The sequence below is a fragment of the Balaenoptera ricei genome, chromosome 10 (assembly GCF_028023285.1).
Source record: "Balaenoptera ricei isolate mBalRic1 chromosome 10, mBalRic1.hap2, whole genome shotgun sequence".
Lineage (NCBI taxonomy): Eukaryota > Metazoa > Chordata > Mammalia > Artiodactyla > Balaenopteridae > Balaenoptera > Balaenoptera ricei.
In genome coordinates, this window is record NC_082648.1 from 59,584,776 (window position 1) to 59,610,782 (window position 26,007).

Below are 26,007 nucleotides of genomic sequence, written 5' to 3' on the forward strand. Positions count from 1 at the left end.
TAGTGATAAGGGGTATGTTTATGCAGAACAGGACTTACTATGGAGAAAATATGCGGGTGGCTAAAGTTAATCACAAACAGCAGAGACCTGTGAAAAAGCTTACCATTCTCTGAGCCCTTCCTTGTCCCTGTGCCACATTTCATCTCTGGAGTTTACAATAGGGTGAGGTAAGCCACTGACCATCATAAAAAAGGTGAACTATTTATTCAACAGATGTTTCATTACTCGAGAAAATTCACATTTTCAATTAAAAAGCCAAAAGATGGGCTTTCCTTGCAAGTCCTCGTAAGGGATTCTTGGCAGCATTTATATTTTTCGTGCATACAAGTTTTCTGCCCTGAAGTTTTACTTTTTAACTGTGCAGGTCAACAAATCACTGAGAAGACACCAAAACTGTCTGCCAGATGTTGACCACTGATTAATTTGTCTTAAGGTCAGCCAAAAGGGAAGAAAATATGATGGGTGGAGCACGAACGGCAAGCACAATCAACATCTGACCAACCAGGGTTTCCTGTCACCTTGGGAAAAAAATTGATTGGCACTGGTTTCCTGTGTACAAGTTAAAAACCAGTAGCAACTGCAGTAACAAGAATAAACTACAGATAAGAGACTTGGAAATTAAATCAAGTCATATCACCAAAACTTCAGCTTGAAACTGTGCAGAAAAGTCCCAAGATGACTTTTAAGGGCCTTTTTTCCTTTTAAGTTATTCTATATTTAAAGTATATTGACTTCTAATTTTGCCATTTCTGGCAGTCTGAAATCATTAAAAAGGATGCAAGAATTATAACTTATGTTAGGGGTCTTATATTTTGCCCAAGACTCAATATTTCCCATCATCCAAAAGATTACATTTTACTAATGCACTGGAGTGAATTTTTGTCTCAGGTTTTACTCTATCTTGAGTGATAGCTTTCAGGGGGCAGAGGAAATCTTTTCTACAAGGACAGTCCAAGTGTACAAGCAGATTAAATATTATGAATATTATTTGTAATCTAACCGTTCAAAATCTGGAATTATGGAAGGCGAAACAGAACCAAAATAGAACCAAAGCATCAACAACATTCACCGTTTTTAGGTTTTTTCTTATCCCCTTTGCTCCTGTTGCCATCAGCATTAAACAGCATTCTTATTACAGTTGTGTGTGTTTGGTCCAGCACAGTTCTATTTGCCTTCAGTGTGGATTCTGAAATTTTATTTCTTATTTCTTTATTCATTCATTCACAAATACTTATTAAGCACAAATACTCCATATATCTAAATACATAGAGGCACATCTATAAACTGAGGATATGACAAATTAAGCAGCTTGGTTCATTTGCCTTTTATTTTTTAAGAAACTGCAGTCAGAGACTCCAAAATGTTAGACAAGCATACAAAGGGATAGGGGCAAATTGTTGAGGACTAATGAAATAGGGAAGCAAAAATGTTTGCAAAATATATTATCTTTGAAAGACAGTTTAAGTTGAAAATTGTAAGAAATGGCCATTTTAGCTGAAAGTGATGTTTTTTGGAAGTTAGTTCATATCTTCTTATTATATTTTTCTAATCTCAGAATCACTCTCAAAATTCATTCACTCATTATATAAATATATACATATAAATTATAAAATACTCCTCATACTGTATTTTAGAATTCATGCTTCTTCTGCTATTACTACCAGTGACGTGGTTAAGAGTGGATTATGGAACCAGACTAGCTGGGGTTCAAATTCGGGTTCTGCCCTTTACGACTGTGTGATCTTGGGCAGTTTACTTCACTGGAATGTACATCAGTTTTCTCATCTGTAAAACGATGATACAACTAATACACTTACTTCATTAGATTATTGTGAAAATTAATTGAGGTAACATATGTGAAACACTTAGAAGAGTACTTGGTACATAATAAATGCTATGTAACTCTTACCTGGCATTTTTAATATTATTACTGCTGCTACACTTCTATTGCTGTTGCTTCCGTTGCCAAGACTTTTTCAACACAGCTGCTACAATTACCACAGCTTTCTCTGCAGTTATGGTGATTGTGGCTATGGATTCTCTTGTTATTGCTATTGCTGGCTTACCTTTGGTAGCTAACACTGCTGCTGCTACTGTTAGAACTATTGTTGCTGCTTGTTCCTGCTCCTGATGCTACCATTGCTGTCATGGTTATCAGCAATTACTAGAGGTGTGGTGTGTGTGTGTATGTGTATGTGTGTGTATGTAATTCTAGAGGGATATACACAAAATGTTAATGGTGGTTACCTCTGGTGGTGGGACTGACCATGAAGTAATTTCTACATTTTTGTTTTGGCTTAAGTATACTTTCAACATTTCTGCAGGGTAAGAACGTATTATTTGTATAGTTCATTAACAATTGAAAAAAATTAATAAGGGCTAGAGATACACTGAGGTCTCATATTTACCAATATTTTATACTGCCTCATGGTCAATACTACCTTTCTGAGAAAGGAAGGGTGTTGAGGGTACTCTTCCCAGTGCACAGAAGGCATATTATATATCCTCCTATTATAACGTCAGCATGAAGAGACAGGGCTGGGAGACACGATTTATCTGCCATCTAACTACGCACTAAGATCACATAAGACATTTAGTCACTGACTTATTTTGTTATTTTTATCTCATGTCAAACCTTTCCTCATTTATCTTTATGTTTAAGAAGACATATTTTTGATAAGAGAAGAGATCTTTTGTATATTTCAGCCTAACTGTTCCCAGGAGAATGCCCTTGGGTTGGCCCATAGCTCAGTTTTGAACAATTAACCTGACATTATCCAGAAAACAATCCCCTCAAGTTCTACTAAGAATAAATAAAGCACAATGGAGTAAAATTATCCACTAAATCTAGGAAAAGCAGCCATATTTTAGTCAGGAAATCTAACTCTTTTCTTTTCAATGAATTACGTTCTTATGCTTCTGTCACTAAACATTTAGTGGAAAAAATTCAGGTTCCCCAGGTATTGATTTTGGAGCTGAATACTGGGAAAAAATGTACCAATAGCCAACTTGGGTGAGTTTGTATACACTGACAATTGTCCTTGCAGTACAGTACCAACAGTTTTAGTAGAACAGAGAAAACGGAGGAAAACGATGGAAAAGCATTCAGAACAAGGTGATTTTTTTTTTTTAGAATAATGACAAAGGAACACCATCTATTTACTATTTCCCTTACCAACTGTCCCGAAACTTTAAACGTCAAAGGGTTAAACATGTGACTCTGAGAAAGATGAGCCAAAGGATGACTTTATTTCTTGACTATTTGTCAAGTTCTAGGATGAATGGATTCACACTTCAGGACTCTAGCAAAACTCTGGTTGAAGGCAAACTCAGTAAGTTTGTCTCTCTTTGCTAAGGGAGGGCCTTTCTAGGGCCTGAGCCTAAATAGGAAAATCATAGTTAAATAGCATTGCTTCTTATGTAGACTCACATCAGAGACTGATCATTATGACAGGTGATGTTTTCAACATAACTTTTAGACATTTTCCAGGGGACCCAAGGTGAAACCCAGTAAAGAATGATGCCTCTTCTCCTCCTCCTCCTCCATCTTCTTCTTCTTCATCATCTTCTTCTTCTTCCTCTCCCCCTCCTCCTCCCCCTCCCCTCTCCCCACTCTCCTCCTCCCCCCTCCCTCCCATCCTCCTCCTTCTTTTTTTTAAGACTGCTTAATCTTCTTGTTTATATTTTAGTCAATTTAATTCAGGAACATTTCATCAAAAATCCAATTCAATGCAACAAATATCTATCGTGTACCTATTGTAAGCAAGACATTCTAAGGCAAAAATCAGGCTTCAAATTTGGGTTGAAATTTAATGCCCTAGAAATGTATGTACAACAGTTGACAGCTTGGGGTCTGGAGCCAGACCACCTATATTCTTTCCATGGTTCCCATGACCAGCTAGGTGCTTTGAGCAAGTGACAAAACCTTTTGGGGCCATGGTTCCTCCTGTGAAACAGGGATAATAATAGTAGGATTGTTCTGTATTTGAATTACACATGTAAAGCATTTGGAACAGTGGCTGGAATGTAGTAAGTGCTCAATAAAATGTTAACTGTTATTACTATTATCATCATGGGATAGCTTGCATTTAAAAAATAGGGTTCCTTCCTATTTATTTCCATTTCCTCCTTTCTATCTTTTTTTCCCCCAAATTTTGGTATATATAGGGAAGAAGGTGGGGAAGAAATGAGGGTGGGGTGGGATCAGTTTTTGGTAGAAAGAATACGTATGTTAAAATTCCTACGAGTGTTAAAGATGTCACATATTATTGCTGTATATTTGATGATACATGGCTTCTGACTGCAATATAGTGGAAGAAGGAAACTTGAAATTGTCTCACAAATTTTTAAGGGCTCCATGCTGGACGAAACTGAGTTCTGGGTCCTAGTCCTGATTTTTCCTCTCTCAAAAGATTAGAACACTCTGACACTTATTGATACAAAAGTCCTCCGGGACAGAGGTTTTTGCTGAACATTAAAAAAACTGAATTACTTTTGAGAAAAGGTGATTGAAGACTTTAATTATAATGATAAGGTAAAATACCAACATTAGAATGGGTTATAAGGATAAAAGAACAGAATAATTAACTTTTAAGCATAAGTGATATATAACATATTAAAGTTAATCTGTAAAGAATTATAAAAGAAAACTTCATAAAAGAACTTCTAAGAGAAATTATCAGACACTTTTTTTTTTTTACTGCAATCAGGTTTCCAAGTGGCCAATGAAAAATGTATCTGAGAGTAAGCAACAGCTTTTGTAGGAATTATTTTTGGATTTATATTCATTGTAAACAGCCCTAGAAAAGTCTAAAAATGTCTCAGATACACTGAGGGGAATGACAGGTGGGTAGAACATAGTCTAGCTACTTCACTGCACCAATAAAGAGGAACCAGACCCAAAGAGTCATAGAAAAATTCTTCCACACAGAGCAACTGGCATGATCCACACAAAAGTGCCAAGGGATAGAAAGACACATGTACCAGAACATAACGTGACCTGTGTTCACCCTCAGGTCTCTGATTCCACCTGAAGAGGTTTATCCCTATCTGAGGAAACAATTATATTGGTGGTCTTCAAACTCTTTTCAAAACTTGGGGCTCTCGGTTAAGAAAGAAAAGAAGACCTTTCCTGCAAAGCCAATATGCAGAGCAAGTGTACGCAGAGCTGGGCTCGTTGGGGAGCCTGAGGAGGGCCCAGGCCCCTCCAGCCCACCTCTCCACTAAGGCGCTATGGGATACAGTTGAAAACCACTGATTTAGGTCAAAATGTGGAATAACCTATAGCTAGCCACGAATCCAGCCACGATTCAATGAAGAACCCAGTTCTGACAGATGGTTCCCATAGGATTTACAGCTCTTTGTGAACAAGTCATTTAACCTTGTCTCAGTTCTTTCATTAGTCAAACACTAAGGGGGGCATCTTCCAGCACTCACATCTTGTGATCCGAATAATTTTAGTAATAAATTCAGCTCCAGGAGCCCAGTGTTAAGTGAGCGGGTAAGAGCTATTGGGGGAGTGTGGGGCGAAAGTGAACTTGGGTTTAGACAATCATTGGGAAAGTTTCCGGGTTTGCAATTGATGAGATTTCAACTTCAGAGCTCTGCTTCCAATAAGGTGTGTGATCACTCTTTTCATGACAGAAGCTCTGCCACTAGCTGCATAATTACAGTAATATCCCCGGGACTTGGACCAGGACTGCTAAGATCGTGGTTCCCAAACATGAGTAATTTAAATATGTAAATATATAGTAATTTAAGTATATTTGAGTATACACAGGCACTTAAATACATGTATTTAAATGTGCACATATTTGAATATACGCATTTAAATGTATATATTTTAAAATATATATGTATGTGTTTATATTGATGTATATCTATCATGTATAGATCTATATCTATATCCATATCTGTTTCCTGAACTCTGCTCCAGAGCTATTGAGGTAAAGATTTGAGTTTGACTCTAGAATATTTTGTATCTAGAAATTCTATCTAGATAGAAAAAAAATTTTGTTCTATTTAGAATATTTAGAAATTCTACAAATATCTCTAGGGGAGTATGATATAAAATCAAGTTTGGGAACCCTGCTCTAAGGTTCTTCTCAACTCTAAAATGTTGTAGTTTTGAATTTTCAAGAAGCCCCTAGTTCTACTATACCACCACCTACTTCCAGACTGTCACCATGCCCACCACGACCATTGCCACCAACAGCAAGTGGGAATGAGGGAGGGGATTCAGTGTTTATCAAGGTCTAATGTGCCCCAGGCACCTTGATAGACAATATGAATACAAATGATGTAAGACATTATCCTTATCCCACGGAGCCTACAGTTTCATTTACTGAATTACGCAGTTTAGTATTTTGAAGAATAATGTCTGGGGTCAAATAATCATGTTTAAGCCATGTTTTAATTATTTTACTTATTAATATTTTTAGGCTCTTGACATTCTAATGCTGTTAGATTTTGTGCATACCCTCCCACCTCGGGGCTGGATGACACGTAACAAACATATTTCAGCGAGACTCTTATTGACACCATAGTCAAGATTTCATGAGACACCCTCCCCACCCTTGATTTCACTGGTATCACTGCAGAGGATGTACAGCCAAGCTTGGGAATTTCTGTCACACACAGAGGAGCAGATTTTCACTTTCAGGGTATACTGTTGTTTCCGTGCTCCCCCTACAGGTCATATATGGAAGGATATTTAAATTAGAAATCTTTGGGTCATCACTTCCTAAAAAAGTATTTGCTGAGCATGTCCATCACGGCTCTCAAGGAGTCAACATTTAATGGAGGAACCAAGTGCTCTAATAATATCTCTGTGCACATGCTTCCAAAGTACCTACCAACCAAGCTCTTGGACTCAATCTGCCCAAATAACAAAATACATAAATTCTCCCCCAACGTCTAGTATATGCATAATACTTTATTCCTTACATTCTTTGATTCTCACCCATTCAACTGGAAGGAAATTCACTCTACTCTGAACTGCTACAGTATCTAAGCCCTTCCCTTATACAGATTTTGGCTAAAATAGGATTTTTTTCTGTTACTTTCTGCCCTCGATATATTTAACACTCCATGAACTATGAGGATGGAGTGGGCAATAGAACACTTTTAAAGTTGAGATAATACACTTTAAAGGCTGGTTTAAAAAGTGAAATAAAACAGAACAATGATGGCAAATCAAGCCTTTATCACCAAGGTCAAGATTATAAGGATCACCTGGAACAAGAAGTTGGCTGCAAGAGTCTTCCCTCTGCAAAATGTTCATTTTTTTTTTTTTTTTTTTTTTAAAGAAGGTGGACGGGGGCTTCCCTGGTGGCGCAGTGGTTGAGAGTCTGCCTGCCGATGCAGGGGACGCGGGTTCGAGCCCTGGTCCGGGAAGATCCCACATGCCGCGGAGCAACTGGGCCTGTGAGCCACAACTACTGAGCCTGCGCGTCTGGAGACTGTGCTCCGCAACAAGAGAGGCCGCGATAGTGAGAGGCCCGCGCACCGCGATGAAGAGTGGCCCCCGCTCGCCGCAACTGGAGAAATCCCTTGCACAGAAACTAAGACCCAACACAGCCAAAAATAAATAAATAAATAAATAAATGAATAAATAAATAAATAAATAAAGAATAAAAACCAAGTGTTGATGACTAGTGCTCTTTAAAAAAATAAATAAATAAATAAAGAAGGTGGACGTTTTAAAATGTCTAATAGGAAAGTAAAGGCAGGGATAAGGAGAGTCACCCATACAAAGCTCTACATAATGTTCAAAGAGGAAGAAATCTTGCCTCTCCTGGAGAAACTTGAAATCTTGTTATCTGAGACCTCTGTCTAGATTTCTAAACCAGTATTTTACAAATGTGGAAGCATTCAGCTGCATGATGTTTCTTGCTCAAGTGTCTTGATGCATATTTGTGCTGTAATAACAGGTTCAGGATAGACTCTCTTTAATTTTACAAGACTCTTCATTAACCAGGAGCAGACAGGCCTAAAAAACTTTAAAAAATTCATTGGTCACGTTAAGTGGTTGGAGAAAGTAAGCACCCAGGAATGAAACAGGAAGTGAGCAGCTTCCCCTGCCCTGGGGCTTTCTAGAACTAAATGGACATTTCAGAGCTCAAATAGATGACTGAGGCTAACGTTGGATCATTTAACCAATATTTAAAGAACCCCAACTATATGTGTGGAACAAGGAAGTCAGGAAACAGATGAATGAGCTCTTAAGAGATTCGACGTGTGTGTGTGTGTGTGTGTGTGTGTGTGTGTGTGTGTGTGTGTGTAGGTATTTGTAGGGTCAGGAAAGGCAATTTAAGGAGAATAGTACAGATCTGGAAAAGCTGTTTTGAGCAACGAGAAAGAGAGCTGACTGGAAAAAGACAGACTGGAAAAAGGATGCAGTGTTGAGTGTCCATCAGAGAATAATGTGGCCGGGGATACACATTTGAGGTCTGTTCCTTCAGGCTATATAGCAGGTCTTTGCTATACTTAACGTACTCACTCTCATAGATCCTTTAGCACTTAATCACTTCTACTCACATTATTGCTTAAGGTGGGTTTAAAATTCCACTTTGTTTCTCAGAATCCTTAGGTAGATCTAAGGATTCTCTCAGGAGAAGAATAGTCGCCTGGATAGAGATGTAGTAACAAAATGCTAACTTAAAATTAATTACTTTTTAAATCAGCCTTTAAAGTGTTTATCTCAACTTTAAAGGAGCCAAAATTCAACAGCAAATAAAACATAACAAGAGTAAAACTAATCAATCAGGAGACCATACTCAGAGCAGGAGAACGAAGGTTTTTAAGCTCCCCTTAGTAGAAGGTTTTTTAGCTGCCCTGTGGTGCAGCGTGAGATCGAGGGCTGGCAAGAGGAGCAGCTCAGAGACCCTCGTGGTGGCTCATGAGGCCAGGCAGCACCAGAGCCTTCTCTCTGTAGGGCAGTGGAGTGATGATGGGGATCACCTGCTCTTTTTTTTTTTTTTAAGCATTTCTTTCCATAAAATGAACCTAATTTTAAGAACTTGTTCATTTTTTCATATTGAGACTTAACAAATATCTATGGAACATGTAGTATGTGTCAGGCGTTGTGCTATAGACACCACCATGTGGGGGAATCAGATTCAAGAGGGAAAAGGGGGGAAATGAGAAGTGAGGCAGGCAGGCTTGGGAAAGGGAAGAATTATTGAGACTTGTATTTAAACCTCTGACTTAGGAAAAAAATTGGCTCCTAAATAAAATGATTCATATATTATAAGACATATTAGGCAATAATAATCTCATCTGATACACTGTCCTTAAAGTTACTTGTGGATTTAACGAGACATGAAAATGATTGGAAGCTAAGCAATTTTAGAAAGCACATCATATTTGAAAACGTTCACACCAATTTGTTATTTCTCAAGTTACAGCTCTTTCATCACTACGCTGAGACCTTTTTCTAAAGTATCTGCCAAAAGAGATCATGCTTCATATGCCAGAGAGGACATTAAAGTCATTATGGATTTTTTAAAATTTTTTACAAAAACAAGAGCCAACTTCCTTTTCCCTGTATGAGACTAGCTAATAACCGCTTCAACATGCAGTTCTCCACTAGAGGGCACTATTTCCACATAGTACTACAATTAGATGGGCTTCAACTGGGGCGGCTTCAGAACATACGAGAACAGAGCCCTGTCCTATGTTTAAATTACACCCAGATAATCATGACGCATTGCTCAATGGAGATGACACTTTAATGTTTGTAATATACTTACAGGTGAAAACCAAACAAACCCATCAGTTGAAAATAATTTTGCTAAAGTCATCTGCCATGGGTGATCTGTGATTTTTCAGTGTTTTGCTACAGAGCTCATGTATCAACAGCTGGGAAAATCTGATGAGAACAGAGTGGGGCATCACTTCATAAGAAAACAATGTTCAAGCAGTTCATTAAATGCAAAGAGTGGGACCCTGAGCTGTAGCTTTATGACACGTTTCAAAGAACTCCAAAAGCGAACGTCTCTGCCTACAAGGTAAAAATCTCCTGACACAGTAACTGAGATTCAGAGCTGGTCTTTCCCAAAATAGGAAGCCAATACTCTGGGAATTGTCTGTGCCTGTCCTGATTAAAATGCTTCTACAAAAAAGGCTATTTTACCTAATTCAGTCAACCTGTACATCAAGACCTGCAACATGGTCCCCTAGCAAAGACTTGAATTCTGACTTTAGAGAAAGACAAATATCATATGATATCGCTTATATGTGGAATCTAAAAAAAATGAACTTATTTACAGAACAGAAACAGACTCACAGACTTAGAGAAAAAACTTATGGTTACGGGGGGGAAGGATGGGGGGGAGGGATAGATTGGGAGTTTGAGATTGACATGTACACACTACTATATATAAAATAGGTAACACAGGGAACTCTGCTCAATATTCTGTAATAACCTAAATGGGAAAATAATTTGAAAAATAATAGATACATGTATATGTATAACTGAATCACTTGGCTATACATCTAACACAACATTGTTAATCAACTATACTCCAATATAAAATAAAAATTTTTTAAAAAGCAGTGCATTTAGAACTCTCCACAGTGAAACTCTAATTTGATCACGGGAAGAGGAATTGGTGAACACGAACCTCAAACAATTATACCACACAATCTCTTCTTTAGGGTCAGGACAAGAACTCTGTAGAAATGCTACCATCACGCAGCTAGGGGAAGCATATAACTCTCTTTAAAAATAGGTCATACGCTACAGAATGGCTCTAAGAGTTCCCAAAAGGTAACTGGAGTTTGCCCCTCATAGTGTGAGTGGACATGGAGACCACCTAGTAAATTTGGAAGCCAGTGTCAGGATCAGGTTGCAAGTTCATGGATGTCGAAGGATGGGGGGCGATGGTGTGCTGAGAAGCCCTTTCTGCTTGAATCTCAGGACAAGGCAGCCTGTGTGATGGGTGGTCTGGTGGAAGATATAGTAGAGTAGTAAGAGGACCCAATGGGACTTCTGTTACTCTGCTAGGGCCACAAGTGAGAAATAAAGGAAGGTGGAGAGAGGAAAGGAGCTATTACAGTGATTGCTATTAAAGCTGCTTCCAGGTCTCCACTCTTGGGACTTACTCACAAAGGCTCAAACATTTCAGTCTGCTTGGAGAGAAGCTAGGTCTGTGCTTGTCAATATAAGTAATGGCCAATTTTTACCTTTTTAGGCAGAACTTTGCTACATTTAATTACTTAAAAATACATCTTGATTTCTGTTCTACTCTCCCTGGGTTGTATCCACTGTCATTTCTTTCACTTACCACTATAGTACCTTTTGTCTCATTTGCCACAAATTTTTAGGCAGATTTAAAAACTTTTGCCTCCAGTTTTTCAATCACAGTGGGTTTTTTTAAATAATAAAAGAACCATTTAAAGTTTTTTTCTAACCCTTCAGAACTCCAATCCACCTTTATAAAAATGGAATTGTGTCTATCCTACAAATAAAGAAGAAAACAGCTTGAAGTTCACCATTAATGAAGGGCTGGAGCATGTTTCCAATGCCTCCCTAAATCTGGACATCCCCATAAAAATATTTTATAAAGATATGATTATAAAATAAGAGAAGCTTAAAATGTTATCTGTATCATCTAGGAGGAGGTAGGACAGAGTGGATATGTGCAGATTTTGGAGCCAGATTGTCCAGATTTGAATCTTCAACTCCATCTTTATTTCTTTGTGACACCGTGCATGATATTCAATCTCTCTAGGTCTCTGTTAGCTCACTTGCAAGAAGGACATAAAAATAGCACCTGCCTCAAGGGGTGTTGTGAAGAGTGGATGAGATAATACGTTAGCCTGGTGGTTGGCATGTGGTAGATGAGCAGTCAATACGTCAGCTTGTATTATGCGTTCTCTCTTCCCACGCATGGGCAGCAGCTTGCTGGAGGAGCATGGGCACGTGCCCTCCCTCGTCCTCTGTCTACTACACACACAGCGACATGGGCTCAGTTATTATCCAGGCTGATTGAACAACAGAGAGACCTCCCTGCCACAATCCTTGAGAACAGTTTTCAACTGGAGTTTTCTGGGTTATTGCCTCATGTCTTCCTCTCCGCTTTCTTTACTATATCCATGTTTGCCACCATCTTGGTCCTTTGTATTGGAGTGGCACCTGGTCTCTAGAATAGGAGCAACCAGATGCAAGAAAAAACTGAGACCAACAGTGAGCTTCTAGACTGGCCATGAAACGTTTATCTGCCTTGAGTATTTTAAAACTACCTCATAAAACGGAATTCTAGGGGAATTCCCTGGTGGGCCAGTGGTTAGGACTCCATGGTTTCACTGCCGAGGGCCCAGGTTCAATCCCTGTTCGGGAAACTAAGCTCCCACAAGACACACAGCACAGCCAATATATACATATATACATAAATAATAAAACTGAATTCTACTTGATTTAGAATCTGAGTGGTGGTGGTGGGATGAATTGGGAGATTGTGATTGACATATATACATTAATATGTACAAAATAGATAACTAGTAAGAACCTGCTGTATAAAAAAATAAATAAAATTAAATTAAAAAATTAAAAAAAAATCTGAAAAACATTCTGAAAGCCAAACGTGAAATTTGCTGAGAGGAATAACAGCATGACACCACATAATGTGCCTACTTACTAAACATACTGATTTGTAATCTATTTTTCACTCATTTTCCATAAAAGATAGGCACGTGCTCCCCCCAACAATATAGGACTAGTTAGGAGTACAGCCTCTGCAGCCAGACTGCTTGGGTTCAAATTCTATTTGTCAGCCTCACACCCCCAGTACTTTACTATTCCGTTATTTCAGCAATAACGTAAACTCTCTGAGCACTAGTTTCCTCACTGTAAGGAGGGGATAAGTCCCTTGTGAGGATTAAATGAGATAAGGCATGTAAAGGGTCACTACATCTTATTGAGTTGTTACTTTTAGTGATGTTACTTGGCGTTCAATAGGATTGACTTCTAAATGGCTGTCTGTTACGTTATGATCCCCATACTGTCAGGCTGAGCAAACAAGTTGTGGTTGATAGACTGTGTTGCATGGTGTGGGTCATAGGTTCCGCTAGAACGAACGGTGCTTATTTGAAGGAGGCTATATTGTATGTGCATAACAGCCTGGAAAGATCAAGGAAACCTAGAATATAAACTTAGCTCTGTTATAACTAGTGTTGTAACCTTTGGTCAGTGTAGTAAAGCTGTTGGTGTCACACCTAGATCACCTTTACTGGGCTGGTTCCCCTCCACTGTTGCTGGGAGTATTGGCCATGGATGGCACACAGCTGCCACTTCTCTGGAGAAATCACCTTTGGCTGATGGGAGTGGCCTAGTCCAGAGGTGCCTGGGAAGTTATGCCTCCACCATCCCCAGGTGGCCTGAAGTCAATGGCTGACTGACATGGGGTACAGATGCCCCGCCCACTGGCCACAAGGTGGAACAACTCATGCTCCATCTCTCCCTGTGTGATCAGCCTGAGGCCAGACGTCAGCGGAAATCACCTATTTGCTTGGCTTCGTCTCCTCTGTTCTGCTTCCCTTACTTTCCTTTAGGCTTCTCCTGGAACCTTCCTCCCCAATCACTTGGGACAAGAATCCTCCTCTCAGGCTACTTTTGGGGAACCTCACCTAACACCTAAAAAAGGAGATTCTGGGTCTCAGTTTCACTTGACAGAAAATGAGGGCGTTGAATCCATTTTTCACCAATGGGTCCCTTTCGTGAATACAGATTTTAATTTCCCGAGTATTTTGTATGCTTTGTACTCTCATATTCAGTTGTATGCATTCTACACTCTTTCCTGTACTTATATGTCCAAAGGGAGATCAGTTGAGGAACAGTTAAGTATACATCGCCTAATTTAAAAGTTTTGAGCACTGAAATGTTTTTCTGCTAGGGAGAGCAGGGGACAGAAGTCAGGACATTGCCCCTTGCCTGGAGGAAATTACAGTAAACAGAGGCTTTGAGCTTAGGTTGCTTCCACCACTGCAGACATCTTTCTGGCTGTGACAGAAATCTCCCAGGCTCCGCCAGGTTGAAACCCCTAAGAAAATCTTTCAACTCGCATACCTGGGTGCTGTATCATCACTTGCACAGTAGTTATGGACACCAAAACAAACCATGTTATGGTACAGTGTAAAGAAAAGTTAGAGAATGATTGCTCATTGGGTATCAGCAACCCTTGGGGGCCTGGGGAGGCCTTGGTTATGATAGGAAGAAAACCTCCATTTATGCCATATTCCTACTGGCACACTCACTGATTTCTGAGGCAAATTTAAGTCAGGAGTGAGACTGCCTTGTTATAATGAGTCTACCCTTCCTTTCTGGACGGTTCTCTAATTGTCTTTGCTTGCTTTTTACCTCCAATAAAAAATCAGATGAGAAAAATGAGGAAATAATGTGAATCTACCTGTTGATTTCCTTTCCATAAAATTGGCTACAGTCATACAGTAGCCTAAAGGGGAACTCTGCAGAAACTCATATATACAAGTTCTCTGTCTTCCTACAGAAGAAAGTGTGTCGTTCTAGGGTCTGAACGTGATCTCTTGTTTACTGGGCATTTGGAAGCTGGCAAAAGCCAGCTATAAAAATACAGTTCCCTTGAGAGTGACAAGTGAGGAATTTGAGGAAGACAGGGATGGGACAAAAGAACAAGGAACAGGAGCTAACTGTGGCCTCCTGCTGTGCCAGCCATGTGACATTTGTTGTGTGGCTTAACTGTCACAAGAACTGTGCAGGGCATGTGTTATTCTCCTCATCACAGATGAACAAACAAGTTCCAAGTTATACATGTAGTAGGTGTGGAGCAGGCATCTGAATGTGTCTCCCAAATTCATGGACTCACCATGGGAAATGAATTCATCTGTTACATGAGAATAGATTTAATTTGGTATTAATAGTTACTAAATAACATTAAATGGTCCAATTTATAAACAGGATGAGAAAACCTGTAAGTCAATTGACAGTTAAAAAATATTTATTATGTTAAATGGCAGGTTCAACTGTATCAATTCAGTTTAAAAAAGTTTCCCCGTTCCTGAGTTCAAAAATATAGCTGACCGAGTATAGGCTCGTGAAATGGGATCAGAGAATAAAAAACCAAAAGAGTACTAGATTTACGTTCCTTTTCCTTCTCAAAGGCACAATACCATTTTATATTGATTGTTAATTTTATGGTACCCTTTGAAAAAAGGTGGAACAGATATTATCATACCTATTTTGTAGATTGGGAAAACTATACCAAAAGGACTTAATTAACCTGTTGAGTCACTTATTTAGTAAATGTCAAGTAATATTAGCACAGAGACTCAGCTCTGTAGTTTATCATTGGGCTATTTGTTTTTATGGAATTAAAAAAATAAATATATAAGATCCTCAGATGTAAAGGAGCATTAATGAATTAACTAACTCCATAATATTTTTCAAGTGTTTACAATGTATCGGGCTTACAGGAACCATGGAACACACAGGAATATCTTGAGCCTGTACCTGTCCTTAAGATTCTCACAAGCTGGTGAAGGGACAGGACAATCCATCAAAAACCAGTTTCAGTCCCTTTCTAAATTATTCTTTAATTAAAACCACTGCTAGAGGAGTGGTACATGTGAAAATTCAGAGGTGTTAAAAATCACCGTGGGCTTCGGTAGGTGTCATGGCCAAAGGTAGAAGGTATGTTTCGTGTTGGGATTTGGAGACTAGAGAGAGATATAAGAAGGATGAAGAGGAACCAGGTGAACAAAGGTGTACATGTGGAAAGGGACATAACACACTGAGAACAGACCGGAGGGTTTATTTGGGGGCAGAGTGGCAAACAGATTTGGAGAGAATGATCAGAGCCAGATAGTACAGGACCTCTAAGGCTCAGCAAGGTACTCTGTACCTTATCCTATAGGCAAAGGGGAGCTGTTGAGGATTTTTACACAGCAACAGAACATAATGCAAGTATTCCTAGAGCGAGATAAATCTGAAGAGTGTATAGTATGAATTGAGGGAGAGAAAAGAATTAGATCAGACAGAAAAGATGAAATAAAGTAATACATGTGAAATATCTAACACCATTAGTCCTGATGTCATTTTTATAATCCTAAGACATGATAATTCAAATATAAAGCTAATGAGAGCTGGGTCCAGGGTGATGGTTACAAAGAGAGGAATTGATAATGAGAAAATCCAAGTAGCAAGAATCAATATGACCTGGTGACTAGTTGGAAATAGGGAGAAATGAGGGGACTGCTCTGTCCCTCACCTTATAAGTCTTTAATCTTCAGAACTTTCAGGGTATATCCTTTGTATTCAGTTAAGCATATGTAATAAGTCTCTATATTTTCTTTTCTTTATTTTTAATTTAAAATTATATGTTATTATCAATTATATCAGAGTAATAGATTCTCTCCATCAGGGATGAGAGATTTATATGGCATGACCCAAAAGATTTTTGGGGACAAATGACTCATAATACAGCCTTTATGGTCTCATGGTGATTTTAATGAAGCCAGACTTTCATGCAATAAACAGAGGACTATTATTTCACTCCGGGATCAGGAGATGGAAGGCTGTAAAACACAAGGCTATTTTAAAAGCACCATTAGAACATATAAACATAAATTAAGTTTTAAGGCTTAAAACTCTCAGGAAAGTTTTCTTACTATATGGAACACTGTATGCCTCTCATCTTTTATCACTCTTAAAACTCATCACTATACCACCTTAGCAAGGGAATTATGGTAGAAAAGCAGGGTGAAAATAGGGATGGTGGAATAAGCAAAGTGTTTCCCTACAACTACTGGCCGTTAACCTGAGAATTATTCAATATAACACTCATTCATTCATTTAAGCATTTATTTCCAGGAGCTCTTGCCTTTTAGGAATTATGTTCTATATGAAAGAGACAAAGAAACAATGAAATCATATATGTGCCCTAAAGAAGCTTAGAGTTTACAGGGTAAGACAGATTAGTAAATGAAAATTTTACCTATACCTAAGAAGTTTATAAATACTGTATGCACACAAGGCTATGGGACTCGGGTAGAAAGGAGTGGAGGAGACAGAGCTGAATCCATGTTGGTAGGTGGGCTACAGGAAGAAGGGAAGGAGGTAATGGCTTCCAAGAGAAAGTGATGCTTGAATTGCCCTCTCCATATTCCTTGCCCATTCCTCACTTCTACTGCTCACCCCAGGACCGCTTCTCTCCTTTCTGGGTAATCCAACCACAGCCTCTTCTTCTCTTACTACCTTTTACATGGTTGATTCCTAAAGGAGTACCTCCAGCTCAATCTACCTCTTTGATAGAATTCTGAAGTTAAGGGGAGAAAGGAGTGCGTGTGTGTGTGCCTAAAGGTAACCACCCAAGAACCGGGAAAAGTAATGTCTTGGAGGCCAAAGGAAGAGAGAGTTTCAAAGAGGAAGTAGGCATTAGGGTCGGATGTGAAAAGACACGAAACGTGTGCTTTGACTTTGGTGGTTAGACCATTGATATACTTGGCAAGCATATGTGAGAGAAACAGTGGATGCAGGACTTGAAGAAGACCAATGAGGCACCAAATAAACTCTGCTCATTTAAGACACATCTGAACAAGGAAGAAAACACAAGACCATAGGCGGAATTGGATTAAGGGAGTTTCTTTGATACAAAAGAGAACCATTTTCATGCTGAGGGTATAGCATTAGCAAAAAGGTTGCAGTTGAACATAGAGGAAGAAATTTGATGGAGTAAGTCATCAAGGTTGGGAGGAAAGGACGTGGAGCCCTTGTGGAAAGAAGAGCTTTTTCCTGCTCTGAGGCAGGAAGGAAGAGGGAGGTGATGGGTGGGGATGACCAGGGTGCGGGGAATCCACTTAACACTGATCACACACTTACTCTCTACAGTCTCCCATGTGGACCACAAAGATGAGCAAGACACCATCCCTGTACTCTCCTTTCTCAAACATTCACTTCATTTAAACAAATTAATGGATATTTAACCTTATGGTCCTTGTAATTCAAACATGCCCAGCAGTAGCCTACAAAGGGCAGGATGCTGGGAATAGGTACTCCCCGAAGGACTGAACCACTGACTTTGCTCAGAATTGGTGGTGCATGATGATAATAAAAATTAGTCAGACTTTCAGTCAGTTTTATGATCATCTTTAAATCATCTATAGAAAGTGACCCTCTTATCACTTTCATCTGAGCAGATCTTTTCTGCCACCCTGCCCTTGCTACACCACCAGTGCTCAGATGCCTGCTTCAAGGCTTCCCTTTGAAGCAAACATAAAGGCATGAAACTAATTTAGGTAACAAGAGTAAAAGAGCCTGAAGGAAGTGAAGAAGTCAAGTTTAACCCCTTCATATTACAGAAGAAGAAAAACGAGGCCCAGATAGGTGAATGATTCATCTGAAGCCACTCAATCCAGAAATGGCAGAGCTGGGTCTGGAGTCCAGTTCTCCTGACTCCTAGTTGGCCTTAGGGAGAAAGTCCATCTTGTCTACCTTTCCAGACTGCAGCCAAGACAGCAATTTGGTGGCATCTAAGTAAGAGAATGGTCCATGTAGACTCATGGATTCATAAGGAAACCAAAAAGTCTTTTGGGGGAGGAGGTAATAAGAATAACTTGATTGTTCTCCATTTCCCTTCCATTATGGAGTCAAAGTGTTCTCCTTTTATAGAACTTTGGAGATAACTGCAACAAATCCCTTTCTTTTCACTTCATTCATTATTGTTTGACAATACTTTCAAAGAAATTTGAATTACCCACTTGGCTTTTTGCAGTTCTTAAAGCCCCAAACTATATTTTCTGAGGTGATATATGGGGTGTGTGTGTTTGTGTGTGTATGTGCATGTGGTGGAAAATATAATAAAAATTTGTATACATGATCTAAAAACCTAAGGCAACAACAAGGACAGTGATAGAAAATAGAGATCCAGGAAAATAAGTGGCAAACGAACCTGGGAGTGTACTCTGAGAAGCTCTTAGTTCCCCACTACCCTGATGTGCAATGTTGGATATAATATCAATCATATTTTAAATATAAACATGAAGCTTCTTATTTTAAGACATACCATGGGAAAGCCTTGCTTAATATTCTGGGGAAGCAAAGAATTAGCCCCTCATTTAAACATTTTGCATATTCTAGTTTTCCTATTTAAATTTGCTTTAAATGAGAATGTATCAGTGTAAGCACATCACAAAGGCAGGTAAGGCAACAAAGATAATGTCATGAAGCTTGAGATATTTACTGTTTGTTTTGCTCAAAGGAAGCAGAGGGAAAACTTTATAAAAATTAATTTGTGGTATATACTCCCTCTACCTTACTACAAAGAATGTGGTCTTTGGTGGGAAAGACGCTAAGTTTATTTCCAGTCCTTCTATCTACCAGAGTTTTGATGACGATTAAACAAGATTAAATGATTATAGAAGTTGTCCTGTAGTTGAAGAAGACTCGGCTTGGGTCTATACCAGCTTATGAAAATCAGATGTGACTAAAAGATTATTGATAACAGAGCAAGACTCTTTTAGGGGACAAGAAAGACTACTTCCTCCTGGTGTTCATTTGGTTAAGGTTAGGGTTCTACCCAATATGCCAATCATCTCTAGTTCTATCTTTTTCAGTTGGTGAATACTCTTTAAAAAAAAAAAAAAGCGAGGAGGGACCTTCAACATGGCGGAGGAGTAGGACATGGAGATCACCTTCCAACCCACAAATACATCAAAAATACATCTACATGTGGAACAACTCCTACAGAACACCTACTGAACACTGGCAGAAGACCTCAGACTTCCCAAAAGGTAAGAAACTCCCCACGTACCTGGGTAGGGCAAAAGAAAAAAGAAAACATCAGAGACAAAAGAATAGGGACAGGACCTGCACCAGTGGGAGGGAGCTGTGAAGGAGGAAAAGTTTCCACACACTAGGAAGCCCCTTCACTGGCAGAGACAGGGGATGGCGGGGGGGAAGCTTTGGAGCCATGGAGGAGAGTGCAGCAACAGGGGTGCAGAGGGAAAAGTGGAGAGATTCCTGCACAGAGGATCAGTGCTGACCAGCACTCACCAGCCTGAGAGGCCTGTCTGCTTACCCGCTGGGACAGGTTGGGGCTGGGAGCTGAGGCTCGGGCTTCAGAGGTCAGATCCCAGGGAGAGAACTGGGGTTGGCTGTGTGAACACAGCCTGAAGGGGGCTAGTGCGCCATGGCTAGCCAGGAGGGAGTCTGGGAAAAAGTCTGGAACTGCCTAAGCGGCAAGGGACCATTGTTTTGGCGTGCATGAGGACAGGGGATTCAGAGCACTGCCTAAATGAGCTCCAGAGACGGGCATGAGCCGCAGCTATCAGCACGGACACCAGAGACTAGCATGAGATGTTAAGTCTGCTGCTGCAGCGACCAAGAAGCCTGTGTGCAAGCACAGGTCACTATCCACACCTCCCCTCCTGGGAGCCTGTGCAGCCTGCCACTGCCAGGGTCCCGTGATCCAGGGACAATTTTCCCAGGAGAACACACGCACACCTCAGGCTGTTGCAACATCACGCCAGCCTCTGCTGCCACAGGCTCGCTCTGCATTCCGTACCACTCCCTCCCCCCCGGCCTGAGTGAGCCAGAGCCCCCGAATCAGCTGCTCCTTTAACCCCGTCCTGTCTTGGCGAAGAACAGATGCCCTCAGGCGACCTACACGCAGAGGCGGGGCCAAATCCAAAGCTGAATCCCAGGAGCTGTTCGAACAAAGAAGAGAAAGGGAAATTTCTCCCAGCAGCCTCAGGAGCAGTGGATTAAATCTCCACAATCAGCTTGATGTAGCTTGCATCTGTGGAATACCTGAATAGGCAACGAATTATCCCAAAATTGAGGCGGTGGACTTTGGGAGCAACTGTAGACTTGGGGTTTGTTTTCTGCATCTAATTTGTTTCTGGTTTTATGTTTGCTTTAGTTTAGTATTTAGAGCTTATTATCATTGGTAGATTTGTTTATTGATTTGGTTGCTCTCTTCCTTTTTTTAAAAATATATATATATTTTTCCTTTTTCTCTTTTTGTGAGTGTGTATGTGTATGCTTCTTTGTGTGATTTTGTCTATATAGCTTTGCTTTTACCTTTTGTCCTAGGGTTGTGTCTGTCCGTTTTGTTGTTGTTGTTTTTTAGTATAGTTTTTAGCACTTCTTATCATTGGTGGATTTGTTTCCTGATTTGGTTGCTCTCTTCTTTCTTTCTCTTTTTTTTATTATTTTTATTTTTAACAATTAAAAATTTTTTTTTATTTTAGTAACTTTCTTTTCTTTCTTTCCTTCCTCCCTTCCTCCCTCCCTCCCTCCCTCCCTCTCTCCCTCTCTCTCTCTCTTTCTCTCTTTCTTTCTTTCTTTCTCTCTCTCCCTTTTCTTCTCAGCTGAGTGGCTGACAGGGTCTTGGCTCTCTGGCCGGGTGTCAGGCCTGAGCCTCTGAGGTGGGAGAGCCAAGTTCAGGACATTGGTCCACCAGAGACCTCCCAGCCCCATGTAATATCAAACAGCAAAAGTTCTCCCAGAGATCTCTGTCTCAACGCTAAAACCCAGCTCCACTCAACAACAAGCAAGCTCCAGTGCTGGACACCCCATGCCAAACAACTAGCAAGACAGGAACACAACCCCACCCATTAGCAGAGAGGCTGCCTAAAATCATAATAAGGTCACAGACACCCCAAAACAGTGTCTGTTTTGCCCACCAGATGCAGTCCTGCCCACCGGAAAGACAAGATCCAGCCTCACCCACTAGAACACAGGCACCAGTCCCCTCCAACAGGAAACCTACACAAGCCACTGAACCAACCTTACCCACTGGGGACAGACACCAAAGACAACGGGAACTACGAACCTGCAGCCTGTGAAAAGGAGACCCCAAACACAGTAAGTTAAGCAAAATGAGAAGACAGAGAAAAACACAGCAGATGAAGGAGCAAGGTAAAACCCCACCAGACCAAACAAATGAAGAGGAAATAGGCAGCCTACCTGAAAAAGAACTTAGAGTAATGATAGTAAAGATGATCCAAAATCTTGGAAATAGAATGGAGAAAATATAAGAAACGTTAACAAGGACCTAGAAGAACTAAATAGCAAACAAACAATGATGAACAACACAATAAATGAAATTAAAAATTCTCTAGAAGGAATCAATAGCAGAATAACTGAGGCAGAAGAATGGATAAGTGACCTGGAAAATAAAATAGTGGAAATAACTACCGCAGAGCAGAATAAAGAAAAAAGAATGAAAAGAATTGAGGACAGTCTCAGAGACCTCTGGGACAACATTAAATGCACCAACATTTGAATTATAGGGGTCCCAGAAGAAGAAGAGCAAAAAAAAGGGACTGAGAAAATATTTGAAGAGATTAGAGTTGAAAACTTCCCTAATATGGGAAAGGAAATAGTCAATCAAGTCCAAGAAACACAGAGAGTCCCATACAGGGTAAATCCAAGGAGAAACATACCAAGACACATATTAATCAAACTATCAAAAATTAAATACAAAGAAAAAATATTAAAAGCAGGAAGAGAAGAGCAACAAATAATACACAAGGGAATCCCCATAAGGTTAACAGCTGATCTTTCAGCAGAAACTCTGCAAGCCAGAAGGGAGTGGCAGGACATATTTAAAGTGATGAAAGGGAAAAACCTACGACCAAGATTACTCTACCCAGCAAGGATCTCATTCAGATTTGACGGAGAAATTAAAACCTTTACAGACAAGCAAAAGCTAAGAGAATTCAGCACAAGCAAACCAGCTTTACAACAAATGCTAAAGGAACTTCTCTAGTCAGGAAACACAACAGAAGGAAAAGACCTACAATAACAAACCCAAAACAATTATGACAATGGTAATAGGAACATACATATCAATAACTACCTTAAATGTAAATGGATTAAATGCTCCAACCAAAAGACACAGACTGGCTGAATGCATACAAAAACAAGACCTGTATATATGCTGTCTATAAGATACCCACTTCAGACCTAGGGACACATACAGACTGAAAGTGAGGGGATGGAAAAAGATATTCCATGCAAATGGAAATCAAAAGACAGCTGGAGTAGCAATTCTCATATCAGACAAAATAGACTTTAAAATAAAGACTATTACAAGAGACAAAGAAGGACACTACATAATGATTAAGGGATCAATCCAAGAACAAGATAGAACAATTGTAAATATTTATGCACCCAACATAGGAGCACCTCAATACATAAGGCAAATGCTAACAACCATAAAAGGGGAAATCGACAGTAACACAATCATAGTAGGGGACTTTAACACCCCACTTTCACTAATGGACAGATCATCCAAAATGAAAATAAATAAGGAAACACGAGCTTTAAATGATACATTAAACAAGATGGACTTAACTGATATTTATAGGACATTCCATCCAAAAACAACAGAATACACTTTCTTCTCAAGTGCTCATGGAACATTCTCCAGGACAGATCATATCTTGGGTCACAAATCAAGCCTTGGTAAATTTAAGAAAATTGAAATCGTATCAAGTATCTTTTCCGATCACAATGCTATGAGACTAGATATCAATTACAGGAAAAAAAATCTGTAAAAAATACAAACACATGGAGGCTGAACAATACACTACTAAATAACCAAGAGATCACTGAAGAAATCAAAGAGGAAATCAAAAAATACCTAGCAACAAATGACAATGAAAACACGACCTCCCAAAACCTATGGGATGCAGCAAAAGCAGTTCTAAGAGGGAAGTTTATAGCAATACAATCCTACCTCAAGAAACAGGAAACATCTCAAATAAATGACCTAACCTTACACCTAAAGCAATTAGAGAAAGAAGAACAAAAAAACCCAGACAGCCTCTTCAATAAGTGGTGCTGGGAAAACTGAACAGCTACATGTAAAAGAAAGAAATTAGAACACTCCCTAACACCATACACAAAAATAAACTCAAAATGGATTAAAGACCTAAATGTAAGGCCAGAGATTATAAAACTCTTAGAGGAAAACATAGGCAGAACACTCTATGACATAAATCACAGCAAGATCCTTTTGACTCATTTCCTAGAGAAATGGAAATATAAACAAAAATAAACAAATGGGACCTAATGAAACTTAAAAGCTTTTGCACAGCAAAGGAAACCATAAACAAGATGAAAAGATAACCCTCAGAATGGGAGAAAATATTTGCAAGTGAAGCAACTGACAAAGGATTAATCTCCAAAATTTACAAGCAGCTCATGCAACTCAATATCAAAAAAACAAACAACCCAATCCAAAAATGGGCAGAAGACCTAAATAGACATTTCTCCAAAGAAGACACACAGATAGCCAACAGGCACATGAAAAGATGCTCAACATCACTAATCATTAGAGAAATGCAAATCAAAACTACAATGAGGTATCACCTCACATTGGTCAGAATGGCCATCATCAAAAAATCTACAGACAATAAATGCTGGAGAGGGTGTGGAGAAAAGGGAACCCTCTTGCACTGTTGGTGGGAATGTAGATTGATAAAGCCACTATGGAGAACAGTATGGAGGTTCCTTAAAAAACTAAAAATAGAACTACCATATGACCCAGCAATTCCACTACTGGGCATATTCCTTGAGAAAACCATAATTCAAAAAGAGTCACGTACCACAATGTTCACTGCAGCACTATTTACAATAGCCAGGACATGGAAGCAATCTAAGTGTCCGACAACAGATGAATGGATAAAGAAGATGTGGCACATATATACAATGGAATATTACTCAGCCATAAAAAGAAACGAAATTGAGTTATTTGCAGTGAGGTGGATGGACCTAGAGACTGTCATACAGAGTGAAGTAAGTCAGAAAGAGAAAAACAAATACCTTATGCTAACACACATATATGGAATCTAAAAAAAAAAAAAAGGTTCTGAAGAATGTAAGGGCAATAGAGGAATAAAGACACAGATGTAGAGAATGGCCTTGAGGACACGGGGTGGGGGAGGGTAAGCTGGGACGAAGTGAGAGAATGGCATGGACATATATACACTACCAAATGTAAAATAGATAGCTAGTGGGAAGCAGCTGCATTACACAGGGAGATCAGCTCTGTGCTTTGTGTCCACCTAGCGGGGTGGGATAGGGATGATGGGAGGGAGGCGCAAGAGGGAGGTGATATGGGGATGTATGTATATGTATAGCTGATTCACTTTGTTATACAACAGAAACTAACACACCATTGTAAAGCAATTATACTCCGATAAAGATGTTAAAAAAAAAAAAAGCAACATGTAGGGGGATCCCGAAAAAGCTCTTACCTCTCCTGAAGTCCTATGGGCTTCATTTTGAAAGGAGAAGGGCAGACAGAGGTGGTGGCTTTGATCTCAGGAGTGTATTGGCCTTCAGGGTCCACAACCACATTCAGTACCTTGGGAACCTGCTCAGGCTGGACCAAACTGTTGGCTGTCTTGGCCTCAGACTGTGCTGGCTGTAATGCAATGGGTGATAGGTGGATCTCCTGATTTTTCTCTTTATCTTGTCTCAGGGAAAGCTGAAATTTTTCTTTTAATCTGTAAAGAATCTATAGAAGGAGATATAAAGTGTTCCTGTCACATTTTTCATGTTCAACAACAAAGTATGATCTCCTCCATCCCAACCTAGAAGACAAACCAAAATAAGGTTTGATGATAGTACAAGTAAGGAAAGCTTTCTAGGATGATTTCTCAGTTTTATGGTATTGAAGATTTTCCTCAAAAAGATATGCTATTTGTTTCTAGTTATGGAGCACAAACATATTAAATATATACATACATGATCTACTCCTCAAATATAATTCAAAAGCAAATATGGCTAATTTTATAAAAGTGTCAGATGTCAGTTTGATCACATGTAAGCTCTTATTCAAAATGACTGAAATGGAAAACTTATAGAAGGAATAACCATGAAATGGGGGCTTGTGACATGTTTAGAAACAGAGATTTGTATCCAGTACAACATGTACGAAGAAAGTCTTGCCAAGTATTAACTAAAGAATAGTAATGCTATAAGCCACAATTTCTTAATGTTGGTAAATTTCTGCATTA

The 26,007-nt window shown here is 39.5% G+C and overlaps 1 protein-coding gene across 3 annotated transcripts in view; it reads right to left on the reverse strand.

Moving 5' to 3' along the window:
- PTPRR (protein tyrosine phosphatase receptor type R) overlaps positions 1 to 26,007 on the reverse strand; it is a 254,511-nt gene that overhangs the window by 68,867 nt on the left and 159,637 nt on the right. For all 3 annotated transcript variants that reach the window (XM_059934694.1, XM_059934696.1, XM_059934695.1), the window contains one exon: positions 25,243 to 25,505. In XM_059934694.1, the coding sequence (XP_059790677.1) occupies positions 25,243 to 25,505 (263 nt within the window). The remainder of the gene's footprint in view (positions 1 to 25,242; positions 25,506 to 26,007) is intronic.